Source organism: Pisolithus orientalis (assembly GCF_024613125.1).
Source record: "Pisolithus orientalis strain OTSU chromosome Unknown F5J12scaffold_49, whole genome shotgun sequence".
Lineage (NCBI taxonomy): Eukaryota > Fungi > Basidiomycota > Agaricomycetes > Boletales > Pisolithaceae > Pisolithus > Pisolithus orientalis.
The window spans coordinates 207,585-229,504 of NW_026260830.1; the positions used below are offsets into that span (position 1 = coordinate 207,585).

The 21,920-nt window shown below is 48.7% G+C and overlaps 8 protein-coding genes across 8 annotated transcripts; 3 read left to right on the forward strand and 5 right to left on the reverse strand.

The window, feature by feature from the left end:
• Window positions 1-126: 126 nt before the first annotated feature.
• On the reverse strand, window positions 127-4,827 carry F5J12DRAFT_859727 (uncharacterized protein). Its single transcript, XM_051746822.1, is given in 22 exon segments — window positions 127-322; window positions 377-453; window positions 625-669; window positions 724-838; window positions 893-915; window positions 978-1,025; window positions 1,086-1,258; window positions 1,308-1,392; window positions 1,443-1,562; window positions 1,624-1,731; window positions 1,785-1,812; window positions 1,864-1,901; window positions 1,922-1,953; window positions 2,049-2,175; window positions 2,223-2,375; window positions 2,451-2,458; window positions 2,496-2,571; window positions 2,623-4,082; window positions 4,102-4,346; window positions 4,397-4,476; window positions 4,529-4,711; window positions 4,775-4,827. The coding sequence occupies 19 exon segments, from the start codon at window positions 4,343-4,345 to the stop codon at window positions 214-216; spliced, it is 3,069 nt and encodes a 1,022-aa protein (XP_051595740.1). The 5' UTR covers window position 4,346; window positions 4,397-4,476; window positions 4,529-4,711; window positions 4,775-4,827; the 3' UTR covers window positions 127-213.
• Window positions 4,828-5,517: 690 nt separating this feature from the next.
• On the forward strand, window positions 5,518-7,671 carry F5J12DRAFT_859733 (kinase-like domain-containing protein). Its single transcript, XM_051746823.1, has 8 exons — window positions 5,518-5,999; window positions 6,053-6,223; window positions 6,276-6,353; window positions 6,412-6,612; window positions 6,663-6,878; window positions 6,932-7,009; window positions 7,069-7,525; window positions 7,583-7,671. The coding sequence occupies exons 1-7, from the start codon at window positions 5,787-5,789 to the stop codon at window positions 7,198-7,200; spliced, it is 1,089 nt and encodes a 362-aa protein (XP_051595741.1). The 5' UTR covers window positions 5,518-5,786; the 3' UTR covers window positions 7,201-7,525; window positions 7,583-7,671.
• A 186-nt stretch (window positions 7,672-7,857) lies between these two features.
• On the reverse strand, window positions 7,858-9,764 carry F5J12DRAFT_859736 (mitochondrial carrier domain-containing protein). Its single transcript, XM_051746824.1, has 8 exons — window positions 9,606-9,764; window positions 9,437-9,543; window positions 9,362-9,385; window positions 9,191-9,238; window positions 8,900-9,122; window positions 8,755-8,811; window positions 8,227-8,691; window positions 7,858-8,173 (listed from the first exon to the last, which is right to left on the reverse strand). Exons 2-8 carry the CDS (start codon window positions 9,485-9,487, stop codon window positions 8,154-8,156), a joined length of 888 nt encoding a protein of 295 aa, XP_051595742.1. The 5' UTR covers window positions 9,488-9,543; window positions 9,606-9,764; the 3' UTR covers window positions 7,858-8,153.
• Window positions 9,765-9,782: 18 nt separating this feature from the next.
• F5J12DRAFT_964045 (PRTase-like protein) lies at window positions 9,783-11,049 on the reverse strand (the record flags this gene model as incomplete). The annotated part of the gene is made up of 9 exons (XM_051749975.1): window positions 9,783-9,931; window positions 9,982-10,005; window positions 10,084-10,116; window positions 10,171-10,320; window positions 10,373-10,404; window positions 10,461-10,509; window positions 10,567-10,697; window positions 10,780-10,804; window positions 10,931-11,049. The coding sequence occupies 9 exons, from the start codon at window positions 11,047-11,049 to the stop codon at window positions 9,868-9,870; spliced, it is 627 nt and encodes a 208-aa protein (XP_051595743.1). The 3' UTR covers window positions 9,783-9,867.
• A 78-nt stretch (window positions 11,050-11,127) lies between these two features.
• Window positions 11,128-12,853, forward strand: F5J12DRAFT_929643 (RNA polymerase III RPC4-domain-containing protein; the record flags this gene model as incomplete). Its single annotated transcript, XM_051749504.1, has 6 exons — window positions 11,128-11,399; window positions 11,451-11,463; window positions 11,515-12,040; window positions 12,091-12,215; window positions 12,264-12,593; window positions 12,650-12,853. The coding sequence occupies exons 1-6, from the start codon at window positions 11,227-11,229 to the stop codon at window positions 12,851-12,853; spliced, it is 1,371 nt and encodes a 456-aa protein (XP_051595744.1). The 5' UTR covers window positions 11,128-11,226.
• A 100-nt stretch (window positions 12,854-12,953) lies between these two features.
• Window positions 12,954-15,688, reverse strand: F5J12DRAFT_726872 (fungal-specific transcription factor domain-containing protein; the record flags this gene model as incomplete). The annotated part of the gene is made up of 10 exons (XM_051741755.1): window positions 12,954-13,556; window positions 13,611-13,739; window positions 13,793-13,998; window positions 14,050-14,289; window positions 14,345-14,453; window positions 14,505-14,611; window positions 14,732-15,075; window positions 15,134-15,330; window positions 15,382-15,402; window positions 15,464-15,688. 10 exons carry the CDS (start codon window positions 15,686-15,688, stop codon window positions 12,954-12,956), a joined length of 2,181 nt encoding a protein of 726 aa, XP_051595745.1.
• Window positions 15,689-17,333: 1,645 nt separating this feature from the next.
• Window positions 17,334-18,239, forward strand: F5J12DRAFT_436724 (transcription initiation factor TFIID 23-30kDa subunit-domain-containing protein). Its single transcript, XM_051739415.1, has 4 exons — window positions 17,334-17,632; window positions 17,694-17,758; window positions 17,813-17,948; window positions 18,002-18,239. Exons 1-4 carry the CDS (start codon window positions 17,366-17,368, stop codon window positions 18,092-18,094), a joined length of 561 nt encoding a protein of 186 aa, XP_051595746.1. The 5' UTR covers window positions 17,334-17,365; the 3' UTR covers window positions 18,095-18,239.
• Window positions 18,240-19,058: 819 nt separating this feature from the next.
• F5J12DRAFT_726922 (uncharacterized protein) lies at window positions 19,059-19,737 on the reverse strand (the record flags this gene model as incomplete). Its single annotated transcript, XM_051741760.1, has 3 exons — window positions 19,059-19,442; window positions 19,493-19,575; window positions 19,632-19,737. Coding segments are annotated over 3 exons (573 nt in total), but the record flags the coding sequence as incomplete, so codon positions are not given.
• Window positions 19,738-21,920: the final 2,183 nt, after the last annotated feature.

Sequence of the window (21,920 nt, forward strand, 5' to 3'; positions counted from 1 at the left end):
GTTGTTCCACTCGCCAATCATGTTAGAGGTTTCTCACTAATCTCCATCCAAGCTAAAGGCACATACATTATCTTGCCCTTGACTCCTTCACTGATTTGTTGGGTGTTACATTTCTTGAAGTGAAGTACTGTATATTTACTATCTGGTATAACAAGTTGGTTGAGGATGCATAAACCATAGATTGTATGCCCAATGAGAGACAGTAGTCCCTATTTATGAATTTGAGGACTCCTTCCCAGTAAGACTCATGCTCTCATGTTTTGCTTGTTCAGCATTATACAACTGGTGCTTCAAAATCCCCAACTTGGCATTGCATGTAACCCTAAGTTGAAATGTGAGTTTAGCAAATTCCTTGAAGCCAATCATGACTACTTACTGCCATAGATAGGGTTGGTCATCACTTTGCAGTTTAGACAGAGCATTGCTAAAAATATGACCCATTTCTTGCAAGAGCTATTGATCATGTTTCAGTGCCTCTCTTGATAGACATGGGATTTACCTCATTCCTCTTTTCTAGAACTTCAGTAGTGGCTGATTTATCATTCAAGACACAATGTACCACCTAGTATTGAAAGTTAGGCCACATGCACAAGGGTGAAATAGTTGGCTTGCTTTTGCCAGCACTCCTTCAATTTCTAATTGGATACCATGCAGACATGTCCATAATATCTATTTTACACATGGAATGAATCATGCTAAACATGCATTAATAGATTTGCTCACCTTCCCTACAATGTCTTCCTCCAGTGCTTGGTGTTTATCTCCTGCTACAAACTTTGAAGGTGTTGTGCCAAGTTCACTTTGGAGTGTGATTATTTCCTGAACCATTGTCTGAAAGCTAACACCAATTAAGTGAATTATCCAAGGGATGGATTATATATTTTAACATTACTGATTGCTTCTGATTTTCTCTTCCTATTTCCCTGTAGTCATGAAATATGAACATCCAAGGATTTGAAATTAGGAATACTACCAACTTTAAACTTCTGTGTGCAATGATATGCAGCACTTATAACACCAAGTAGCTGTTCATTGAAAAAAGATGAGCTTGTTGCTTCCTTAGAAAATGCACAGAAATACCATACCATCATACCAAGGGTGTTGGAGATTGTCTCTACATCAGATTCCACCTGTCTTTTTTCAGACTTCCAGAGTTTCCAGTCAATGGAATTCCTGCCAGTATTAATTGGCATCCTCTGGATTAACTTTGATACTAGGGTCATGATGTATGGATCATTGACCATTTGGTCACCATTTACTAGATGAATGAGTAGGGAAGCAATGAGTAATATACTATTTGCTTGTACCTGCCAATGTTTGAGATAGGTTGCTACTGCTGGCACCAGCATCCAAAAGTTTGGGAAGGTGATTGAAGAAAGTTATGCTGCCAATCTGAAAAATCATAAAATAAAGTAGGATTATTGCATCCCTGCAACACTTACATAGTCTTTTAGGTGCTGGATGCCAAACATACCCATAAAAAACTTGACTGCATCTTGCTTCTGATAATCATCAGTCTGGGGAGTATTGTTACCCTGGGCAGCTATAATTTGAAAGCCAAACTGATCATGGATTATAAGTAATAAGACTCTCTCATTAACATAGCTGTTACAGAGGACATACCAACTTATGCAAAATGGAGTGACTATTCCTCTGTTTTGCCACATGGGAACCAACCTCATTAAACTGAGGCCCTTCACTGTGATAATCTTCAACTGTTATTGGGGAATGCTTGCAATACAATCAGCCAAAGATTGAACAGCTTGACAATATGATGACCCTACAGAGTTCACAAGAATATTAAAATGTTTCCTATATTCCAGAACATTACCATATGTTGTGATGACAATACATTGAAAATACCTGATATCTTCAAACAGCCTGCTGATCTCTGTGTTAACCTCATTCACACTTGCCAGACCAATGGTTGGGCAAAAGTGAATAAGGCAGGTCCTGTGGTTGTGAAAGCAATTAGGTTACTCTGAGAACCTGTAGACTGTGTCAACTGAAAGAAATGGATGGGTTCATTCCCTAGTGACAAGACTCACCTTGATGTCTACTGTGAAGTAGGCAACTCTGGACCACCCTTGTCACTAAGCATCTGCCTGGGAGATGGGTGGACAGTGCTTTTAACAATAAAACCATCTGTTGATTATTTGGAAGTGATAGAACTAACTGCATGGGTACAGTATAAGTAAACCAAAGGAAGCAGGAATCAATACCTCACCATCATTCTCCATACCTGTGCCATACTTGTTGACAACTTTTTGTTTGATGGAGATAAAGGCTGCATCCAATGGATTAACATGAAGCCTGGTAGCCAGTAACTTGAGGTCTTCAAATATATTCCCCTCACATTCCAAGTATTTGCTTTTCTGAATTCCAGTGGCCATAGTCTCCCCAACTCCTTGGATTAGTCTCTGAGGGAAATGATAATAATTTCAACTTACTTGTACCTCTTGATGTGCAGGATAAAAATTCAACTTGCTTCCCACCCACTAATAAGCTGTGGCTGTCTGGGAACCAGTCCACACTCATGAGCCCAGGCATATCATGATCATTTGCAGCTAACTTTGAGGATTATGATCAGAATTTGAATGTTCAAAGAAGAAGTGCACCCACTTTCAAACCCATCCACTTATGAGAACTATGGCAAAACCCAGTACATTGATTAACATCAATTGTAATCATGGACTTCCTTGGTTTCTTCCAAGCTCGACAAATGATCTTCACAGCCCATATGGATTGAGAAACATGGACATGTTTCATGTAAAACAGAGAGTTTCCAGAATTAGCATCTGCCATGAGATGGGCATGTTCTGCACCCATATTCCAAACTTGATGATATATTTCCTTCGCATGACTTTCCCAATCATGCACACTCTCCTTCATATAGGTTCCAGACTTCACATGTACCCACTCCTGACCAAAACACTGGCCAAATACAACAGCAAAGCCAGCACTATCCTTGTTGAACATCACCACAGTGAGGGGATTAGTTCTTGTCAACGTGACAGAACCATTTCCCATCCTAGGGGGGAAGGAAGAGCAGTAGGAGAAACCATAGTAGGGAAGGGTTCTGTAGTCAAGCTCAAAGTTGAAGTCGTTGTGTACATCATCTTGATGAGCAAGGAAGAGCTGTCGGATCACAGAATGTGACTTCGTAGTCCCAGAAGCCCCACAGTACCTATAGTATTTGGTCTTCCAGGGTGCCAGATCAATGGTCACTAGGGCACCATATCTGCGGCATGCCAGAGTGGCTTTGAAAATAAATGGACAGTTATGATAGGGAGTGAGAGGTAGCCATATCTGAATTCCCCCATTTGTGACAGAAAACGTCTGCAGCCGGGCTTGATGTAGGTCTTCTTCCAGAATAACTTCTTTTAGCTCCCTAATGAATTCATCAAACTCCACCTTCTTGATATTGTGACAGCCACGAAAGCAGGTGGGGTCATCAGCGAGGACACTGGTCGTGCGAGGGACCCTTGCATCAGGATCCCACGCAAAAATGCTGAGGTCATTAGACCTGCGAATTATCTCCTCCTGAAGGCGCTGAAATGCCTTCGTCCCTTCCCCATATAGCATAGGCATATTAACACCCAAAAGCCCCAACAGCGAGTACGCAATGTCTTCGACTCGGGTTGTCCTTCTGTCAGCAGCCCATGACAGGATTTGTGCCGCGCTCGGACGAGGGAATCCAATACCATGTTTCAAGACACTGCGTGGAATTCGCGTGATTGTCTTTAGATTATCCGCAAGGCCTTCCTTATCACCGATGAATGACCAGTGGCGATTGAAGAAGTGCACGGTTCTTGGTGCGACGAGCTCCTGAAGCGTCCAGCCACGTGTGAACCACTTGGGCCAACCACCAGACTCCGGGAACTTTTCTTCGTCGCGTTCGGTAGGAAGGGCGTCTTCAACATCTTGGAGATAGACATAACATAGCTGCGAGTTCGCATACCACTGGAACATCGAGTTGATCGCTTCGGATAGCTCCGAACTGCTCTCCCTATTGATACAACAAGTATCAACCCAGGCCCAGTGGAATCCATCCGCATTGGCCCGCCGGCAGGTATCAAGAACTTTTGCGGTACCCGTCACGCCTCCGAATTTCGTCCCTCTTCTTTGGTTTCATCGTCATAAATTTCTTAATATCCTTAAAGTGCACTTCTTTCTCCCCTTTCTCAGGTGCTTGCCAACAGTGCGACAGGATCGCATACTCGCTCCCTGCTGGCATGGCAGAACCGTAGAAGTCAACTAAAAGACGAGTTTCGGTATCTGGGTCCAGTCCTTGGCATAAATCGCCCTCAACTTCGAGGAGGGCACAAACATCGATCAAACGCATTCTATTCAGTGGAACTAAGTATAGTAGACAGACGAAGTGAAACACACTTACTGTCGTTGTTGGGCTCAGATTTTCTCCAACGGTTGGTGGGATGACAGAATACTAACACAACAGATAGACAGCAAAGCAGACTGGCCAGAAAGTTGGTTAATCCGCATCAGTCTTGAAAAGGTTCACACTTACTGGAGTGGTGGTTATGAACGGAGGTGTGCTGGTCGACACTCAGCACTTCCAACGTGGCCGTAACGCTAGGCAGCCCCGCGTGACGATTGGTAGTATTGTGATTCAACTGACTTCTTTTGCACTACGTTGCTACCGCCCAGTATCTCTGCCGGTTACAAGTGATAAGGTCTCAGATGTTGGTGTCTCAATCAAGGAAGGACATCAGTTGGGTAGAGCAGAGATGGGATCGTGCGACATAGCACATACAGAGAGCTACCCTGCAGCATACTGTCACCAGTTTGACCAAACAAATACAACGTTTAGTTGGGATCTGGAGTACTTTGCTCCGTGCGTCAATCACCAAACTAGCTGTCCACGATTTAGACTAGAACTAATTTGGCCCAGACACTGTCGGCGCTGGTTTCCCATTCCTAGAATCCTAACTGTCGGCAACTTGCCACAACTCTCGCATGCGATTACCCACCACGGCCGCTTCCCAATCAGAAGTTTAACCCCATAGTTCGCGTATATTTCATTCACGGGATTTAGCCAAAAATCTTGGCGATAATTCGAAGGAGCAACTGACCGAAAGCTGGTCCCTGCCCCACCTGAGCGCTGCTAAAATTCTGCTGATACTAACCTTTTCGTTTTTGATCGTTCGTTTACGATCCCACCGTGGCTGCGACCCGTTGTTACTGTCGGTCCTGGGACCGTGAGCAATGCAAATTGTAAGAAGCAAGGGTTTCCGCCTCTCGATTGGCTGCCAGTGTGTTCCGTGTCAGCCCCTTGGGCACCGTGTTGTAGCCGTGTTTTCCATCTTGTCGGACGTACACAGAGAAAAAGGAGGTGGGAACATATCGCTTTCGATTTCAACATGAAACCCTTACAATTGGTACCCAACCCTCACAAGGTCTCACAAATTGTATGCAGCAGTGGATACTATTTTATTCATCGCATTCTACCTATGACATGACGGACCAGTTTGACTCCGGAATAAACTTATTTTTACATCCATTAGTTTCTGTACATCAGCAATTCCAGTGCATCCGTGAGACCCATCTCTCCCTTTCTATTCAATGTACGAGCGTTAGAAGTGGTGTAGTAAAGCGTGTTGCGACGACACGTATGACGTTCACGTACTGGCGCTGTGACAAATGGCACAAATTCGCCTGCTCGGCTGCTCACGTTGTACTCGAGCGCCTGGTGCCAAGCTGCGCCTGCACGATGCAAGACGGCACAATTGTACCACGCCGTCGTTCGTCCCTCCGCTCGCCGGAAAATGCGTGATATGAGCCAGGAACTGAAACAACTGTCTGGATGGGCAACACCATTCGGAATCAACTTGGACGAGGCTGTAACCCTAGACAAGAGGATAAACTACGTTCGCGGCAGTCATGCAGTTGTTTTCCAGGGAACCTTACGCAACACAGGAACAAGGGTAGCAGTCAAGGTCCTGCGTTCCGGTCCCCCGGAGGACGAAGCCACCATCAAGGTTTGGAGTCCATGTTGAAATCGATGTTTCCAGCTGGGTCTGACCTCTGTTAGCGGGTTCTCGAAGAGGTGCATCTCTGGTCCACACTGCACCACGAAAATGTCCTCCCGCTGCTAGGAATCATTACTACATATGATCTTACGGTGTCGCTGGTGGTTAAGTGGGTCGAGAGGGGCGATGCACATGCCTATGTCCAGGATTCGAACGTCGACCCCCGCCCTTTGGTAAGTAGACAAAGTAATTGAAAGCCGCACACCTAACAAATCCGCGATGCAGCTGTTAGGCGTCGCTCGTGGACTTCAATACTTGCACGAGTTTCAATCTAAACCAGTGGTTCACGGAGGTCTCAAGGGGGTACGTGAAGCTACTGGCTTCCCCACGCCGTACATACGTTGACAGCTTTTCTCGAAAGTCCAACATACTAATATCTGAGCAAGGGCATGCGCTCCTAACAGATTATGGACTCCCTCATCTGCTTCATGGTTCTTTCAGCATGTCAATCAGTGCCCCCAGTTTAAGCGCTTTGAATTGGACGGCACCAGAAATTTTGGAATCTGATGAACAAGAGATAACCATGCCAGGGGATGTTTGGGGATTCGGAATGACTGCATTTGTACGTTAGAATGCATCACGGTTGTTCAGACTTCTGACACTAGCTCTCAGGAACTATTCACCCGTCAAATTCCCTTCTCTGATCGCCGAAGTTTTCAGAGCATCAAACAACGTGTTTCGGAAGGTCCACCAGAGCGTCCAGATACGAAAAGCACATACGATCGCATGACGGATGAATGGTGGTCAATTTGTACGTCGTGTTGGTGCAGCGATGCGTCGTCTCGTCCGAAAGCATCGGGCCTGGTCTCTGAGGTTGAACGAGCACTCGTATGTCCCTTGCAATATCGTCTCTGACCTATTTACTATCGGATATTTTCCAGGAGACCATGCGCAGGGAACATCACGTTTCGCTGTCCAGCACGGAATGTTCGGAACATGTCGCAGACCAAGAAGCTAAGGTATCTGTCCTTATTTACTGATGAATTTGCTTGTTGAAACTAGCTTACTGGTGGTTCAGTCGGCCCGTAGTTTAACTGTCAGCGATACCGAAAGGCGCCCACTCGAGGTACCCGAAGGGAGCATATTTTCCTTCATACGCAAGACGCTCTCAGCAATATTTTTGCGTGCAGGAGACAAAAGTACGACGTAGCTGGTGTTTCTTGGACTTCTTTCATTGCTTCGCACGTAGCTTGTAAGCACAGTTGAGGCCTGTAACTTAAACGCGCTTCTTCCTGGCTTGAACATGTTTTTTCTTCTTCAGTTTGACAACATCGGAAAGGTTAGAATATTAGCCCTGATACATCACCGCCAGTGAAGTCAAAGGCCCAGGCCCAGGCGCGGGCCCCATTTGAGGGTAGGAAAACGCCAGATGTTACATGTCGCGTCCCATCATTTTCAGATGAGATCCTTGATGGATAGAAGAGCAACTGAGATATCGTCGCTGAGAAGAGTGAAGTTTGCCTGGGTGGAAACCGGTAAAGTATAACATGAGAACCCTCACTTCCTCAAGCCTTACTGCGCACCTGAGACAGAATCAATCCGACATGCGGTCGGAAAACTGCCTCACCCACATAACCTTAAGTGAAAGAAAAGTGAGGATGCCCAGCTCGTGGAACGGACCAACGATGTTGTGCGCATTGCCCTTACGTGGATTGGAAGGGGTTGCTGTACCGGTGGAGACGACGCAGTTCGATGAAACCCGCTGGCGTGAGGTTGTTTGGCCAAGATATACCCATCAGAACGTATCGGTGTACTTATTCCACGAGGGATCGCTCATCAGGATATTGCAGTTCTGATCTTGTCAGTTGTGAGTTGCTAATGAGACGTACCCAACATCGGCTTTAAGGACCAGTTCGACCAACCTCATGAGGTATCCAGGTGCAGTTCCATTCAGTGGCAAGGCCCCAGCTGGACTATATAGGGTAAACCTCCTACTCAACGGTTTTTTGTCTCCCCAGTCAGCACTCGCTAGATTCCATCCCACGTAGTTGGCAGAAGCCCCTTGCAGGAAACTAGGTGCATGGTAGTAACGTAGTAGCAGAGCCAAACATGAGGACGAAGATCAGTGGTGAAGATGCTACCTAAACCCCAAATTGAGATGCATTACTCGCGTATTGCGACCTCTGCACAAGACGACGTCAGCTCCCAGTAACGAAAGACAAGAGAAAAGGCGTACTGAAGAATTCATACGAAAGCCAACAAAGAGCATTGCTTGGCATATGCGTGAGCATTCGGGGTGACATGCCCCGGAAAAACCCCCTCACTCCGTCCCGCGTCCATATAATCCGGAATGCGTCCCACATGCCTCTTACCCTCCGCAACTCAGAATCTTGAGATGTCCCTCGCGTCTGTAGCAGGGTTTTGGCGACGTCCAGAGGGGTTGTCACGCCGGCAGCCACACCTCCCGCAAGTGCGCCGGCGATTACGTGCGAAGAAGGCGAATACTCTCCTCGGGGATTCAACAGTCTCTTAACTTGCTCGTAGACAGTAAATTGCACGGCCGTAAACGGGACCGACATCATCAACGTAGTGGGATACGAAACGTAGAAGGCGGCGAGTCCTTCGTTACGGTAAACCACCCGCATGGCGGTAAAGACAGATCGGAATTCAGACTGGTGAACCTGCATCCGCTGCTTGATGACTGTAAGCATGATCGATAATCGGCTAGTGGGAATTATATCAACGGAAACGACGGGAAGCTCACCGTCAAACGGATTCATAAGCGCATCGCTTGCGATGGTTGCTGCTGCACCCGCCATCGCTGCAAGTAATGGTGATAAGCATCTGCGTAACAAGACCAGCGGCCGCGTGACACCGCAATAACGGCCATGAGGATGGAGGAAACATACCCGTCGTAAGCGGCTGGTTCCCTCCTGCTCTTCCGCCTGCAAAATCCTTCACAAACTCATACGTCCCAAAATGTACCGCGTGTGCCGGTCCTGCACCCAAAATGACCGAAGAAACACCTCGCCATAGGGCCCGCATGCCCTCCGTAGACGATATACGAGTGAACGCGTTCCCTATCCCTGTGTATACCGCTGCCGGGGACGTGGCGAAAACTTGCATTCGCGTCTGAAGAGCAAAACCCAGCGTCCGTTAGTATCACGAGTGGTAGTAAAACTAAGGATGCGATGGCTGACTTTTATGCTGTCTATAGGAAACATGACTGCGTGCTCCGTGATGCCGGCCTGTAAAAAGGTTCGTGAGCTCCCCGTCTTCTATTGTCCGTGGCAGTATCGTTGCGGACAATGACCATCTGACTTTCGAGATGGCCCGCCCGTGACGCTGCGCTAGTTGAGAAGGTGGCTTACCATGGCACCTGCTATCATATTGACCTGGAAGGGAATGAGTGAATTGAAGGCAAATGACAAGACAGATACACTGACACCGAGACCTGCATTGGAAGGTAGCGCTTCATAGTCGACCTCGTCGGCCATCTAGTCTAAGTTGAAGTGGGAATAAGAGTGAGAGATAAGCCGAATCTACGACCGAGCTGTTGTTCGGTGCCCTGAACAGTGAATAATATTGCAAGACACTGAACTGAAAGAAACCCACGCTCTTCCCCAAGCTCCTGCGAATGGAATGCGAAACTTGGTCGGTCCAAGGATGAAACGACCGCGAGCGGTGGTCAGGAAGCGACCGTCTTCCGGTGAAAAAGCAGAGGTCGGACTAAAGTCACGAGTAACTCAGGGAAAGTTGGTGTCGGTCGGCATCTAATACACACTGACAGTACAGCCAAACAACGCGCACACAAATAATCTTGATAAGCTTTCTACGACAGATATTACATATTGACAGACTTCCTCGTGCCCAAGAACTAACTATGCACCTGCGTATTCAGCCTGTCCTGCGCCGCGAGTTGGTCGTGCTCCTCAATGTCTCTGTGGGAACAGATCAGTGGATCGAAAAGGAATTCGAGCGAAAAACACACAGTGCCTCCCACGGATAGTCCAACCTACATCGGTATTACGAAGAGATTGCGCAAGAATCAGTATCTTATCACCAGCCCTGAGTAAAATGGGCGTCATCTTACCACACGTCACCCACTTCGGCGCCAGCAAAATACCTGATTAAACCAAAATTGTCAGTTTGGCAGGCATTGCTTGTTCTTGGCACTCACGGTACGTTTGGTGGGAGGATGCCAGCCTTGGGCTTGGTCTTGTTGTGAACCACAAAGGCTGCAAATTCAGTGCGGTTGGCTTCTCGTTCTGACTCCGGGAGGTCTAGCAAATGAAGCTCGATATCTTTTTGGAGTTCGGAAATGGCATATCTGATTAGGAATGTGGGATCACTCAGGGCACCCCTTGCGATAAGAAACTGACTGTAAGGTTGTGCGAGAATCATCGATTTCGTCCTGCGGCGGACCCCCGATTAAACGACTTAGCAGAAAGACGCGAACATGACACTCACGACGACGAGAGCTTTTCGGCCAAGGAGGGATTTTGTCCCGTCTGCTGTCCTGCAGCGGTCAAAGATCAGGGATGACTAACCGCACACAAATGTAGTGATGGCTTACAACCATTGTGTGCGAATAACTTCTTTTCCAATTTGCTCTGCAGATGTCTCTGCCAGAGGCTCGTACAACGAAAGGCCGATGGCTCGGATCGGAATGTTCTTTTTCGTAAGAGGATCCTTCAAAAACGTGCGCTACGTAGTTACACGACGTGATAAGATCCCCACGTTGGAAACGAGCTCGAGAATAAGAAGAGAAGAAGGCTGAGGGGCTTACCAATACTCGGGCAGGGAAGAAACCACTGATTGGTTTCCGACATGAGGTCAGGGCCGGATGACAAAGGCAGAATATCTCACCCTCCTCCTAGACGGAGAGAAACGGGTTGATATGAGGAGGGTACTCGAGATATCGCGTGATGAAGGTGCACCAACCGATTGCAATCAGCACGTCCGGTTTGAATGATTGCGATATCTTGGCTGCGCTCTCCTTGATAATCGTGTGGATCTCATTGTAAGTTGCATGAACGTGTGGGCATTCAGCAGCCATGGTGGTAAGAGGAAGAGATAAACCCACGCCGTACTCTGATTTCTGAACAAACTTGCTTCTTGCCACCTGTACTAATCAGTCGATGACAGCCTAGGCATAGCAGACACGATAACCACGTGACGCGTAATCATTTGTCCCCGATAGATAATTTCATCTCAAACCTCCGGGACCAAGTCAATGGCTGACAATGGCTCTACGAGTTCACAAAGGAGCGGGTCGCAACAGGAGGCCGGTCCATCTGGCGTTCCAAAGGCTATAGGAAGTCTGGCTAAGAAGCAGTCGGACGTGACTAGACTGGGCACCCAAAAACTCAAATTCGCCCCAACACTACCAACACGTAGGAAGAAGGGGTAAGTACCTTCCGTTGTCTAAATCCTTCTGACTAAACGAACCTGTTGCAGAGAGGTAAAGCCGGTATGTATTGGGGTTCTGGAACAATATAATGTTACGTGAACTGGTTCTTAGGAGCCACCAACAGAAAGTGCTCAGCCCGCCCCTGCCAGAGGAGATGGACGCGGACGCGGGAGAGGGAGAAGTAGAGGCGGAGAATCGAAAGGAGCAGCTCCGAGACCTTCCCAAGTAGAAATGACGGCCAGTGGTCCATTTGCGATGGGCCCCGCTCTTGCAGGGACTTCGGCTCGCCGTACGGCACCACGTTCAAACTTTACTCCTATACTGCCGCAAGGCCCAACGGCCTCTCCGTCATTAGGCGGTAAACTATCCAATGTTGGCCCCCCTCAACTTAAGAAAGATAAGCAACGCGAAAATGTACTAGAGAACACGGACCAGAAGAAGATCAAAAGCGAAAGTGACGAAGAGGTCTATTCGGAACCGGACGAAGGGGTAGTGATTATCGATATGGAGGATGTTGGAAGGCTTGATTGGATGGCACCCGAGACCTTACGCAAAGAGCGCCGAGACAGACAGAAGAAAAAGTTGGTAAAAGCAGAAATCGAGGAACCTATGATACCAGCAAGTTCTAAAGGGAAAAGTAAGCTATACCCGATTACACCGAATCCATCCGCCCTCTGACGTCTGCAGCATCCGAGAGAGACGTTATCAAACCTGAGGGCGCAGCTGACCCTTTGGAGCAAAGCGAAAGCGAGGAAGATGCCGAAATCGAGGATCTCATCGCAGACTTCGCTGTCCAGGCGGACATCGAACAGGTGTGTATTCATAGTCGCGAGGGAAATAGACTGACTTCATTTCCTTAGGAAGAAGACATTCGGCAAGAACGCCTTTACCTTTTCCAATTTCCAGAACCTTTCTTTACGTTCGTCTCGAGCGTCGCGTCCCACTCAACGACACCGATGGATGTGGATACACCAGATTCAAAAAATTTGGAGACGAAACAACGCAAGGTATCGTTTGCGGCTGATGTAAAGCCACCAGCACCAGTAGCCGCATCGTCTTCTACGGCAACAGCCGATGGTGATCCATCTGCGCAGAAGGACGCCCCCAAAGTCGATGGCGTCATAGGCCAACTCGAGGTCTACAGATCGGGTGCAGTGAAAATGCGTCTTGGGAACGATATTCTCTTAAACGTAGGATTTCTGCCCATCAGATGCCTCTAAGGTGGAGTACTGAGCCACCCCTTCAGGTTTCCGAAGCCACACGGGCCTTGTTCCTACAGCAAGCAGTTCACTTGGACATGGAAAATAAGCGGCTGCACGTCATCGGGGAAGTCAACAAGCGATATGTCGTTTCTCCGGATCTTGACACCCTTTTGAGTGCCATGCAGGCGGAGGACAATGCTAGTGCAATGGCTCTGGACGATCCTAATCTTATAAAAATGGGTCCCTGATTTTGGGGCGATGGAATAAATTGACAACAACAGGATCACTAAAAACGACATTTGAAGTTTATTCACGGCCAAAGGAAGCCAGCTTGTACATGCGAAAGACCTACGCATCCCGACTCATGCCAAGGAGATACATGAATCGTCGCCAGGCTCCTTCACGGCTTTCCGACTGCTCGACAGCAGCGTCAGGAACCATAATTGGATGTTGCAACTGGTGGAATTGCTGCTGCTGAGGATGTTGTACCGCAGCTGTCAACTGCTGTGATGTGCTGGGGTCCACAGTGGCAGGGTGTGTGATGTACTCGGGTATGCTCAGCGTGCGAGGGCATACATTGGGATCGAAAAATGAAAAGCTTCCTCCAAAATGGTCGCCCGAGTTGGGTCCAGGAGTATAGTGTGTACTCGAGTCCAAGTACACCGAGTCAAACTGTGGAGTCAGGTAACCCATAAGTGGCGGTTGTGGTAGCAGCCTCAACTGTTCTGCGAGTTCCTCGTGGGATTGGCTCAGTGTCGTGGATAGGTACGATGGACTGCGAATTGGTGGCGAATTGGAAGGCAACGGGTTGGTAATGATGCTTTTGCGGCCCCGGAGGACGTCGAGTTCGTCGGGTAAGGAAGGGCTGTGCGGTCCCCGAAGTGGTAGGCCACCTGCTCGCGCTGCCGCCATGGCAGCCGTGGTACGTTGTCTCAGCTTTCGGAGAGCGGCCTGCGAAGGTAATGAGGATCCTCTCGTGTTGACCTGCGTCAATGAGGGACGTACCAGTGTAGTTGGGGAGCGATGGGCCTCTGGCAGTTGCTCGTACAGGACAAGAGCATCATTCAGCTCCTTGGACGCGTCCTGAGCGTACTGGCAACGAGGACTGTCCGCCGCCAAAGCCCCAAGGACGACCTTGCCATTGCCCATTAGATGCCACATTGTCACCTCGAGCGATATGTACTCACGCATGACGAAAAAAAGTTTGACCAGAACCACCGCTGCCGGCTAACGGGACCGGGGTGTGCCGCATATAGGCTTTTGAGGTTAGATACCAGAAACCGCGAGCTACCATATGCTGCCGAAACCGACCGCGAGAATTTGTGCGTTAGGGGATCATCAGGGGCTTCTTCGATCGCCTGAGCGAAGTAACCTCTGTGAAGATAGAGGAGGTCTTCGCGCAATATGAGCGGAAATTTACGGGAGTCGGAACTGTGATGCCTACTAGATGCCCGCAGAAACGAGGTACAATATTGTTGCATGGCCTTGCTGCTGTCGCCGGACCAGACACAATCTACCTCCGCTCCTGCAGGGGCCTGGAGGTGAGATGGAACAATAAAATAACGGATCTGGATGTCTAGATCCAACACCGCAGAATAGTCTATACTAGGTTGGTGTATGTTGAAAGCATGACTAACGCAAGCTGATAAACAATTTGCCGAGTATCGAAACTTCCAGTTATACCCTGTAACCAGACATTGCATCAGATCTTCATCCATGAAGAATGGAAGCCGCCTTACAGCCTGCCTCCGCATTGCCTGAGCGTGTAATTACGATATCATTGTCTTCCGGAAATTTGCAGTCGGTGTGATTTATGCTCAAGGCAGGGGGCCTGCCAATGACAATACTCTGCGCGTGTATCAGGCCTCAAAGTTTACGCGTTTAAGGCGTGAAACGAACCACCCAAGCATCAAACGAAAATAGTTCCCAAAAAAGGACCCGGCGTCGTTGGACCTCGCTCGGGTCTAGATTCCACCCAGCGCTGTCTCGTTCTTTGAAATAAAGCGCTCAGTTAACAGCCTCTATAATAGAAGAAGTGTCACGTGGACTTACGTAGTCCGATCTGTCGATTTGAAAGGGTGTGGTCAGAATTCGAGTGAGTGGTACTATGAAGTGGCGTCATCGACTCACGATTTGTCCGACTCTGGCGCATAGACCAGTCAACAGCCAACTTGCTTCGTTATTCTGCCGGTCCTGTTCGTATACGAAACGCGTGATTAACAGTAGCGCTTGGACCGTTGAGCAGGTCGCCTCGTTGAAAATCGAATTAAGGCACAGAGCTGCACGCGCAACAGCGGAATACAGTTCTGCCGCACGCGGTTCGCTGTCAAAAAGGGCACCTAATGCCAGAATAATGAAGAATACAGAGAGGGTGTGAGAATGGACTCGATCCAAATTGGGGTGACCAGGTGGTCCATAAAGGATATCGATAATGCCGGACATGAAGTCATTTCTGACAATGGGGTTGCACCTTTAAGAACGGCATCAGACGGGCATTGAATGGAACGAATTCACAGAACACAACTCACATCCACGCAACCTCCTTATAGTATACGTCCACCAGGTGAAGAGCAAGCTCACGCGTCGGGATGCACGATAAGAAAAGATACTTGGTGTAAGTGGTTTTTCGTAAACCGAATGGAAACGCGTTGCATAGTTCAATAATTTCAGCAGGTAAATCCAAGTCTCTGGGAGAAGTCGAAGCTGGTCTTGAAATATTATTTGGCTATCGTGACGAGTCAGTCATATGGAGGATGCAAACCGAGAAGTCACTAACCGTAAGAAGTTGCTGAAAACACTGTAATTTGTTAGCAAACGATAGCCAATCTGGTGTTCTGAGACATAAATCATTTCATTACCTCTGAACCGGCTGATTCCCCGTGATATCTGACTTGGCCAAACTGACCAATCGACAGTGACCCCAACGCATCCGCTGCTTCACGTTTGTGACCTTCGGCACCGAACAGTGTACCAGACACTCGAGACGACTCTCCTAGAGTATGGGGTTGTTCCGTGGTGTTGGAGCTTTCTCCGGCATTTGGCAACGCTTTTTCTTTTTCAAGTTGTTTAATTTTTTCAGTCATAGCCTTAACTTCATCGGCAAGTTTCACGTTTAGGTCCATAAGGACTCTGGGGTACCGAGCTACACGTCAGATGCCCGGCTCGTAGTGTGAAAGTAAAGGGCACATAGACCAAACGCACTGGTTTCCCTTAGTAGGTGGCAAAGCCTCTAATAATGAAAGGGCTTAGAATATACCACGATGCGGCATAAATTATGAAGACAGACTATCAGGACAGATCTTTGAACATCCTCGACGCACGCACGAGTCGCAGGGAAACACTCTGAAGGAAGGTGAGTGTACGCCACTACACCAGGTAGCCGCCAGAGCTCACCTACTGCATTTCAACTTAGACCTTTGGAAGTTTTGACAAGTAGTGCAGCCATAAATAAGATGAAGGGATCAGTAAGTACCACGGTCGCGATTGGGATGGTGATATCGGCGATACCTGCGACATTCAGCACAAGAAAGGATGTTGACCTTCCTACTGCGTCTTGCTGCGCTTTTAGCACACCCTGTACTAGTGCTGCCCTCTGATGCAGCGCTCATGCCGGAGGGAGGACAACTGTAATGCATCAGGAGTGCCGTTTAGATACGCCTGTTCCGTCAGTGAGGCCGCAGGTACCTGGGAGTAACTTATCGAGTTACCGCGTTGGTCACCCTTTATTCCTTCGCCGCAACGCACACGGCACAGCAGGGGTATGACGGAGGAATAACTATAACGGGTCAAGCAAGTGAGGAGCTCTACTGCCTGCTCAGCTGAAGTTACTTGGAAGCCGTAACTGCGTTGTATGGAGCAAGTTCGACGCCGAAACCAGTATCCAAGCTACGGTACTTTCTTTGCCCGATGTACAGGGAGGCGTTGTCCCTGCCACAGGAAAGATCTACAGGTTTGAGGGACTCATACCGTCAGCGAGTGCTGGTAGGACGTACGTACGCGGGCAGGCTTCGTACACGCCATCAGTCGATTATCCGCGAATCGACTCACACGCAGGAAGCTGGGGAGCAGAGCATTTCCGTGTACCGGAGTCTTCGCGTGGTTTCCCCTTTTGCAGAACGTTGTGTACATGCTAAATTATTAGCCCCGATCAGCGCCCAAGCACCTGAGTGCACGTCGTCGTAGTGTTGCGGGTCCTCCGGTTATCAAAAATTCATTGGCCGGAAAGGTAGCCTCAAGATCGGACTGATACTTTCCAGATAATTGTTATATTCACTAGAAGGCGAAACTAGACAAATATGTTTAGGTAAAAAAGCAACAAGACATTTAACGTTCGACTTGCGAGCGACTATCACGTATATCCTTGAAAAAAAAAAGAACCCCAGAACGGCCATTAGAGCGCACAACCCTACGAGACTTATTAGCATACTGCGTTTAAAGACAAGGAAAAGATTCAGACAAAGCGGGAAAATGCCGCCAAGGCAGCACCACCCGAAGGTAGCTGAGATAGTTCTCTGCACTGCAGGAAATCCCCCACATAAAGCCAAATGCCTCAAACATCACTTGCGAAGGTATGGAACCTTCCCGACGGACATGAATACGCAACTACTTACCTGCTGTATGCGGTGTACAAGTTGGGCCGAGTCGCCCACAGACAGGATAAAAAGCGAAGAATGGAAAGGCAGCCGTGAGAACCTTATATACCCCGCTACGCGCTCAAATTCAATCTCCGACACCGCCACCTGGGTTCCCCTACCGACGCCATGTCGACGCCAGGACCATCTGACACCCAAACATCTCAGAACCAGCCAGCGCAGTATACATATTTTCAACCTCAAACCCAATCCGATGTCTTGCAGCAATCGTCTTCGACGGCGACCACGTTAGCCACGTCAGGTTCCGGCACCACGGCATCATCAAGCACTGCTGGCCCATCTACGCAATACCAGACGCGTCAAGCTGCAGAGGAAGCCAGGAAAGACCGTACACTGGCCGAATTTCTACTTATGCTCGATGAATATGAACCGTTGGTGCGTGCACTTCAGCATGCACAGGTAACGAGTGTAAGTGGGTCACCCCCCTTCCCATTAGATCCCAGCGGAGGTTACGGATTACTACCTTCAAAGAGTAGGATTTGAATGTGACGATGTACGGCTGTAAGCAGCTGATAAAACATAAATAACAACTGTGCACGCTTAAGCCATTTCCAGCAAACGACTTCTCGCACTAGCAGCACAGAAGTTTGTGTCGGACATCGCCGCCGATGCATATCAACACGCCCGTATACGTACGAACGCTGCTGGTGGTCGTACCCGGGTGAACCCCACAGGTTCGGGAGCTGCCAAGGTAGGTCACACTGGTTAGACTTTCGCTTGTATTAATGTCACAACCTGGTATAGGACAAAACAAGGACCACGCTCACTATGGATGATCTGGGCGCGGCACTTGCCGAGTATGGTATCAATGCAAAGAAACCAGATTTTTATCTTTGATTTCCTGTACCTCCATTTCAGTCTAATTCACCTCGTGTAATCTATATCTACAGTGCACGTATGATGTGATAGAATACGTCATGGCTTCACAGCAGAGTTTCGTCCCGAAAAATCAGGGAAGGTCGTGTCGAGTGAGGACCCAAACTTTCTGGATTTCAGACTTCTTTCTCTCAACATCCCCTAACTTACCCACCACTCCACAGCCTCTCGTGCATTATATCCAAATGTCCGACTCCTCACCCCCTCCCATTGCATTCGTAGATCCTCCTCATCCCAGCCTTTTGGTAGCATCATAGCTTGCAACATGTGGTCTCGCGCTTCTCGGGGGCCAGGCGGCAGCTAGGCCATCCGCATCTGCGTATGCTCCGTTTCATGCACTGTTTGACACTGCTCTTCCCGAATGTCTTGGAAGCCCCCGACAAGGTGAGGAAGCTGTTCCATGCTGTGTAATCGCAAAAGAATAACAATGGTAAGAACAAGGTTGTCCCGTAATGTAACTGCCGTACGTACAATGGGTGGGTGCGCCGCATCGCCAACGCATCGCCCATCAATATTATTCCCCCCGACGGGCCTGTCCAGTCGGATGCGGCTTGCTTCCGAGTGTGCCGCCAGCGCTGCAGGGTGGAGCAAAGCTCCAAAAGCCGCATAAGTCCGGATATCACGATGTCTACTGACATAGATGAAAAACGTCTCTACTTGGAGTCTCCTGTGATTTTCAATTTTTCTCTTGTTGTTTCAACATCCGAACCCTGGGATAGTTCGCCACCGTGATGTTTCACGTCTTTTGGTCAGAATAGATGTACCATGTACTCGCTACCACCACGCTTTCGAATACGGTTTTGGTAGGTCATTGATCATGTATTTTTAGTCAAAATCATTACCACAGCGAAGGCAGTCGCGTGGGATGATGTTTTCATCCATAGAGAGCACTGGACCAGCAGTATTATTTCCTCTTGAACTACAGCTATGGGGCACGCCTTACCTGTGGTCCCCCGCACTCTGCGCGCGTAAAAGCGTCAAGTTCGGGATCCTTTTTGAGCTGCTCTCTCGAAATCGTTGCACTAGCGGTGATGAATAAGGGCTGCACACAGTCTGAGAAGTGGTGATTTACATGCATACCGAAACTCATTTCGCCAATGGTGTCTTCGACTCTGCACCTTTCGACAACCTCACGGGTGATACCGTCTGCGCCATCCGCTCCTACAATCAAATCAGCGCGGATCACCTCGCCAGCGGCAAGGCGAACTCCGGGAGGGTGCACTTCCACTTGGATCACAGGCGTGCTAAATGATATATGAATCCCTGCGGAGGTCGCCGCTCTGTAAAATATATTATGTAGATCTTGGTACTGTATCGGAGCGATTAAGCATGGAAGAGTAATATTGTGGGATTTCTTACATGCATCAAATAGAAGCGGGCACCAATCTCGTCCATTACCGCTTCCTGCCACGTGATATGACCAAGGAGATCTCCAGTGTCCACTGAAATGAGGGGAGTCAAGGAAGGGTTCGAGGTCTGAATCTAGAACACACTCAACTAGAAAAACACTCGCTGCTCGTAGTTGTTGAGCCATATCGAGAGAGTTCCTCCCCTAAGCCCCACTCGTCAAGAATTCGGGTGGGATTAGGAGGAACGCGAACGCCGCATACTTTCTGCAAGGTTTCGATGCCTCTACCCACAGATACGCCTTTCGGAAATATACTTACTTTTCCAGTTCTTGATTTCTCGATGACACACACACATATTATGTTCCAGCCTGGGTCCAACCTGAACGCGGCGGCTAGACCAATGATACCTATGAACTGCGGATTCAGCAGACTCTGTCATAGAAGGATGAAACCTAACCTCCTCCAACGACTGATATGTTCAGTCACAGAGAAGCCATGCTAGTTTGTGGCACACGGGATTGAATGAACGTGTAGAAAGGGGAATAAGGGGCCACGGAGACAAAAGCCGACGAACCTGACGGGATACTTGTCCGACCAAACCAGTACTTTATCAAATGGCAACTATGGAGCATTCACCCGACGGTAGTGAGGAGGCGAAGGAAATGGGGCCGTGAGTATCCCCTCAATGAACTTTGAGGGCATGGTACGTAGGGATATAATAATATCCACCAATAAGGTACGAACCTGTACACACTGATGAGTAACGCGGGTGTTTAGCGAATGCTCCCCTTCTCTGTGGGTGCTACTATTACTATTACCGCAGAATAGATAATCTTCCGTATATGTAGGCGAGATCTGCGATCGCATGTATTTCTATTCGCTAATAGCTTTAATAAATCCGCAAAAGCCACAACAAAAAGCAAGGCAACAGCCGAGTGAGCGCTTGCAACACGTGGGAAGGTAAGGGAGCAGAGATTACCCACACCACGCGCCAACAACGGATATAGAAATAAGAGTCCCCAGAAATGGAAAGGAGGAGCTCGCTAGAGATCGGCTGATCAAGGAACCCTTGTCCACACGATCCTTCAAGCTTCGAGCTTCACGGGGCCATTCGGTCACTTGTTGTACATATTTAGCCGTCCAGAGGGTTACGCGAAGGAGTTCAGGCGAGGCCGGGCCGGTGGAGGGCTTGCATTTGAAGTAGCTTGTTTTTTTTTTTTTTTTTTTTTTTCAATTCAAGTGCGATGAGGATTATTACTGTGCATTCTATGTAGCACTATGCCCGACTACCTGATCTAATCGGCGTGGGGTCCTGTACCCCGCCTACTCCCCGAGTGTATGAGTGCCCCACCAGTCCGGGCTGTAAGGCCCTCCAGTGGTCCGCTGCGTTCCCGCCGCGCGTTTTACTCATCTTGCTCTGACGTATGAGGAGAGGCTTGAGACATTTGCTTGATTGATCTTTACTAACACGTACCCGTCTGCGCTGAGCAGAGAGTACCGGACAACGAGGTGGGGTGGCATCTGCCGCGGTAGATTCGCGCATGAGCATTTAGTTCTTTGTACGACTTGACGTGGGGTCTTGTGTTGAAGAAGCTTGCTAACATGCTATGTATACTGATGAGGTCGCACAAGGGCCTTCCACGATCAGGGAACGTATCAAGAAGCGAACACGCGACTTGATCGCTCGAAGGCTCGTGCGACATACATGCAAGACTATACTGTAATGTGCATCAACCGGCGCCCGGAGGTCACATGGGGAGACACCGACGCCACAGTTCGCAGCTTATAATATCAGATGTGCATCAATGACCAGTTTCCAGGCAGCAGGGTTGGACAGACCACATTCACCCTTTTGTAGAAAATTCCTGATGTTTCGCTCAAGCGATACCAGCCCATCGTCGTGTTATCTTGTCAGCAGGGAACGACGTACCTGTGACCATCGCACACAACTTTTGGAGGCCCAGAGCGTATCGATCTGGTTCGACCTAATTTGTGTATATCCACCGTCCCCCGGGATGTGCGGTGGGTCTGCCTCGCCTCTGCTGGTCGGCAAGACCCTGAGATCTCCCGCGAGGATCGAAGCCTTATTCAATAAGAGGGTCGATTGCTGTGCTATAAGATCCATGGAAATGAGAGCCAGCAGGAATCGATCAGAAAGATATACTCGGGCGCATCGCTTCATCTTAGTAGATGATTGCTAAATTCTAAAGTGATCGGCCTGATAGGCACCCACATTCATTTGCCGTGCCCTGTTCGGCCCGGTGTGAAGTGGAATGGTAAGTACTTGCAAACACGTGCATTGTGAACGCAAGAGCGACAAAGCCTGTGCACGAGTTACCACACCTGCCAAGACCTTGGGCGCTGTATATAGTCGCATTCTGAGCCTTCCCCGTGCTAACAGCTTCATACTTCATCACCAGATTCTTGATCTCCCCTGC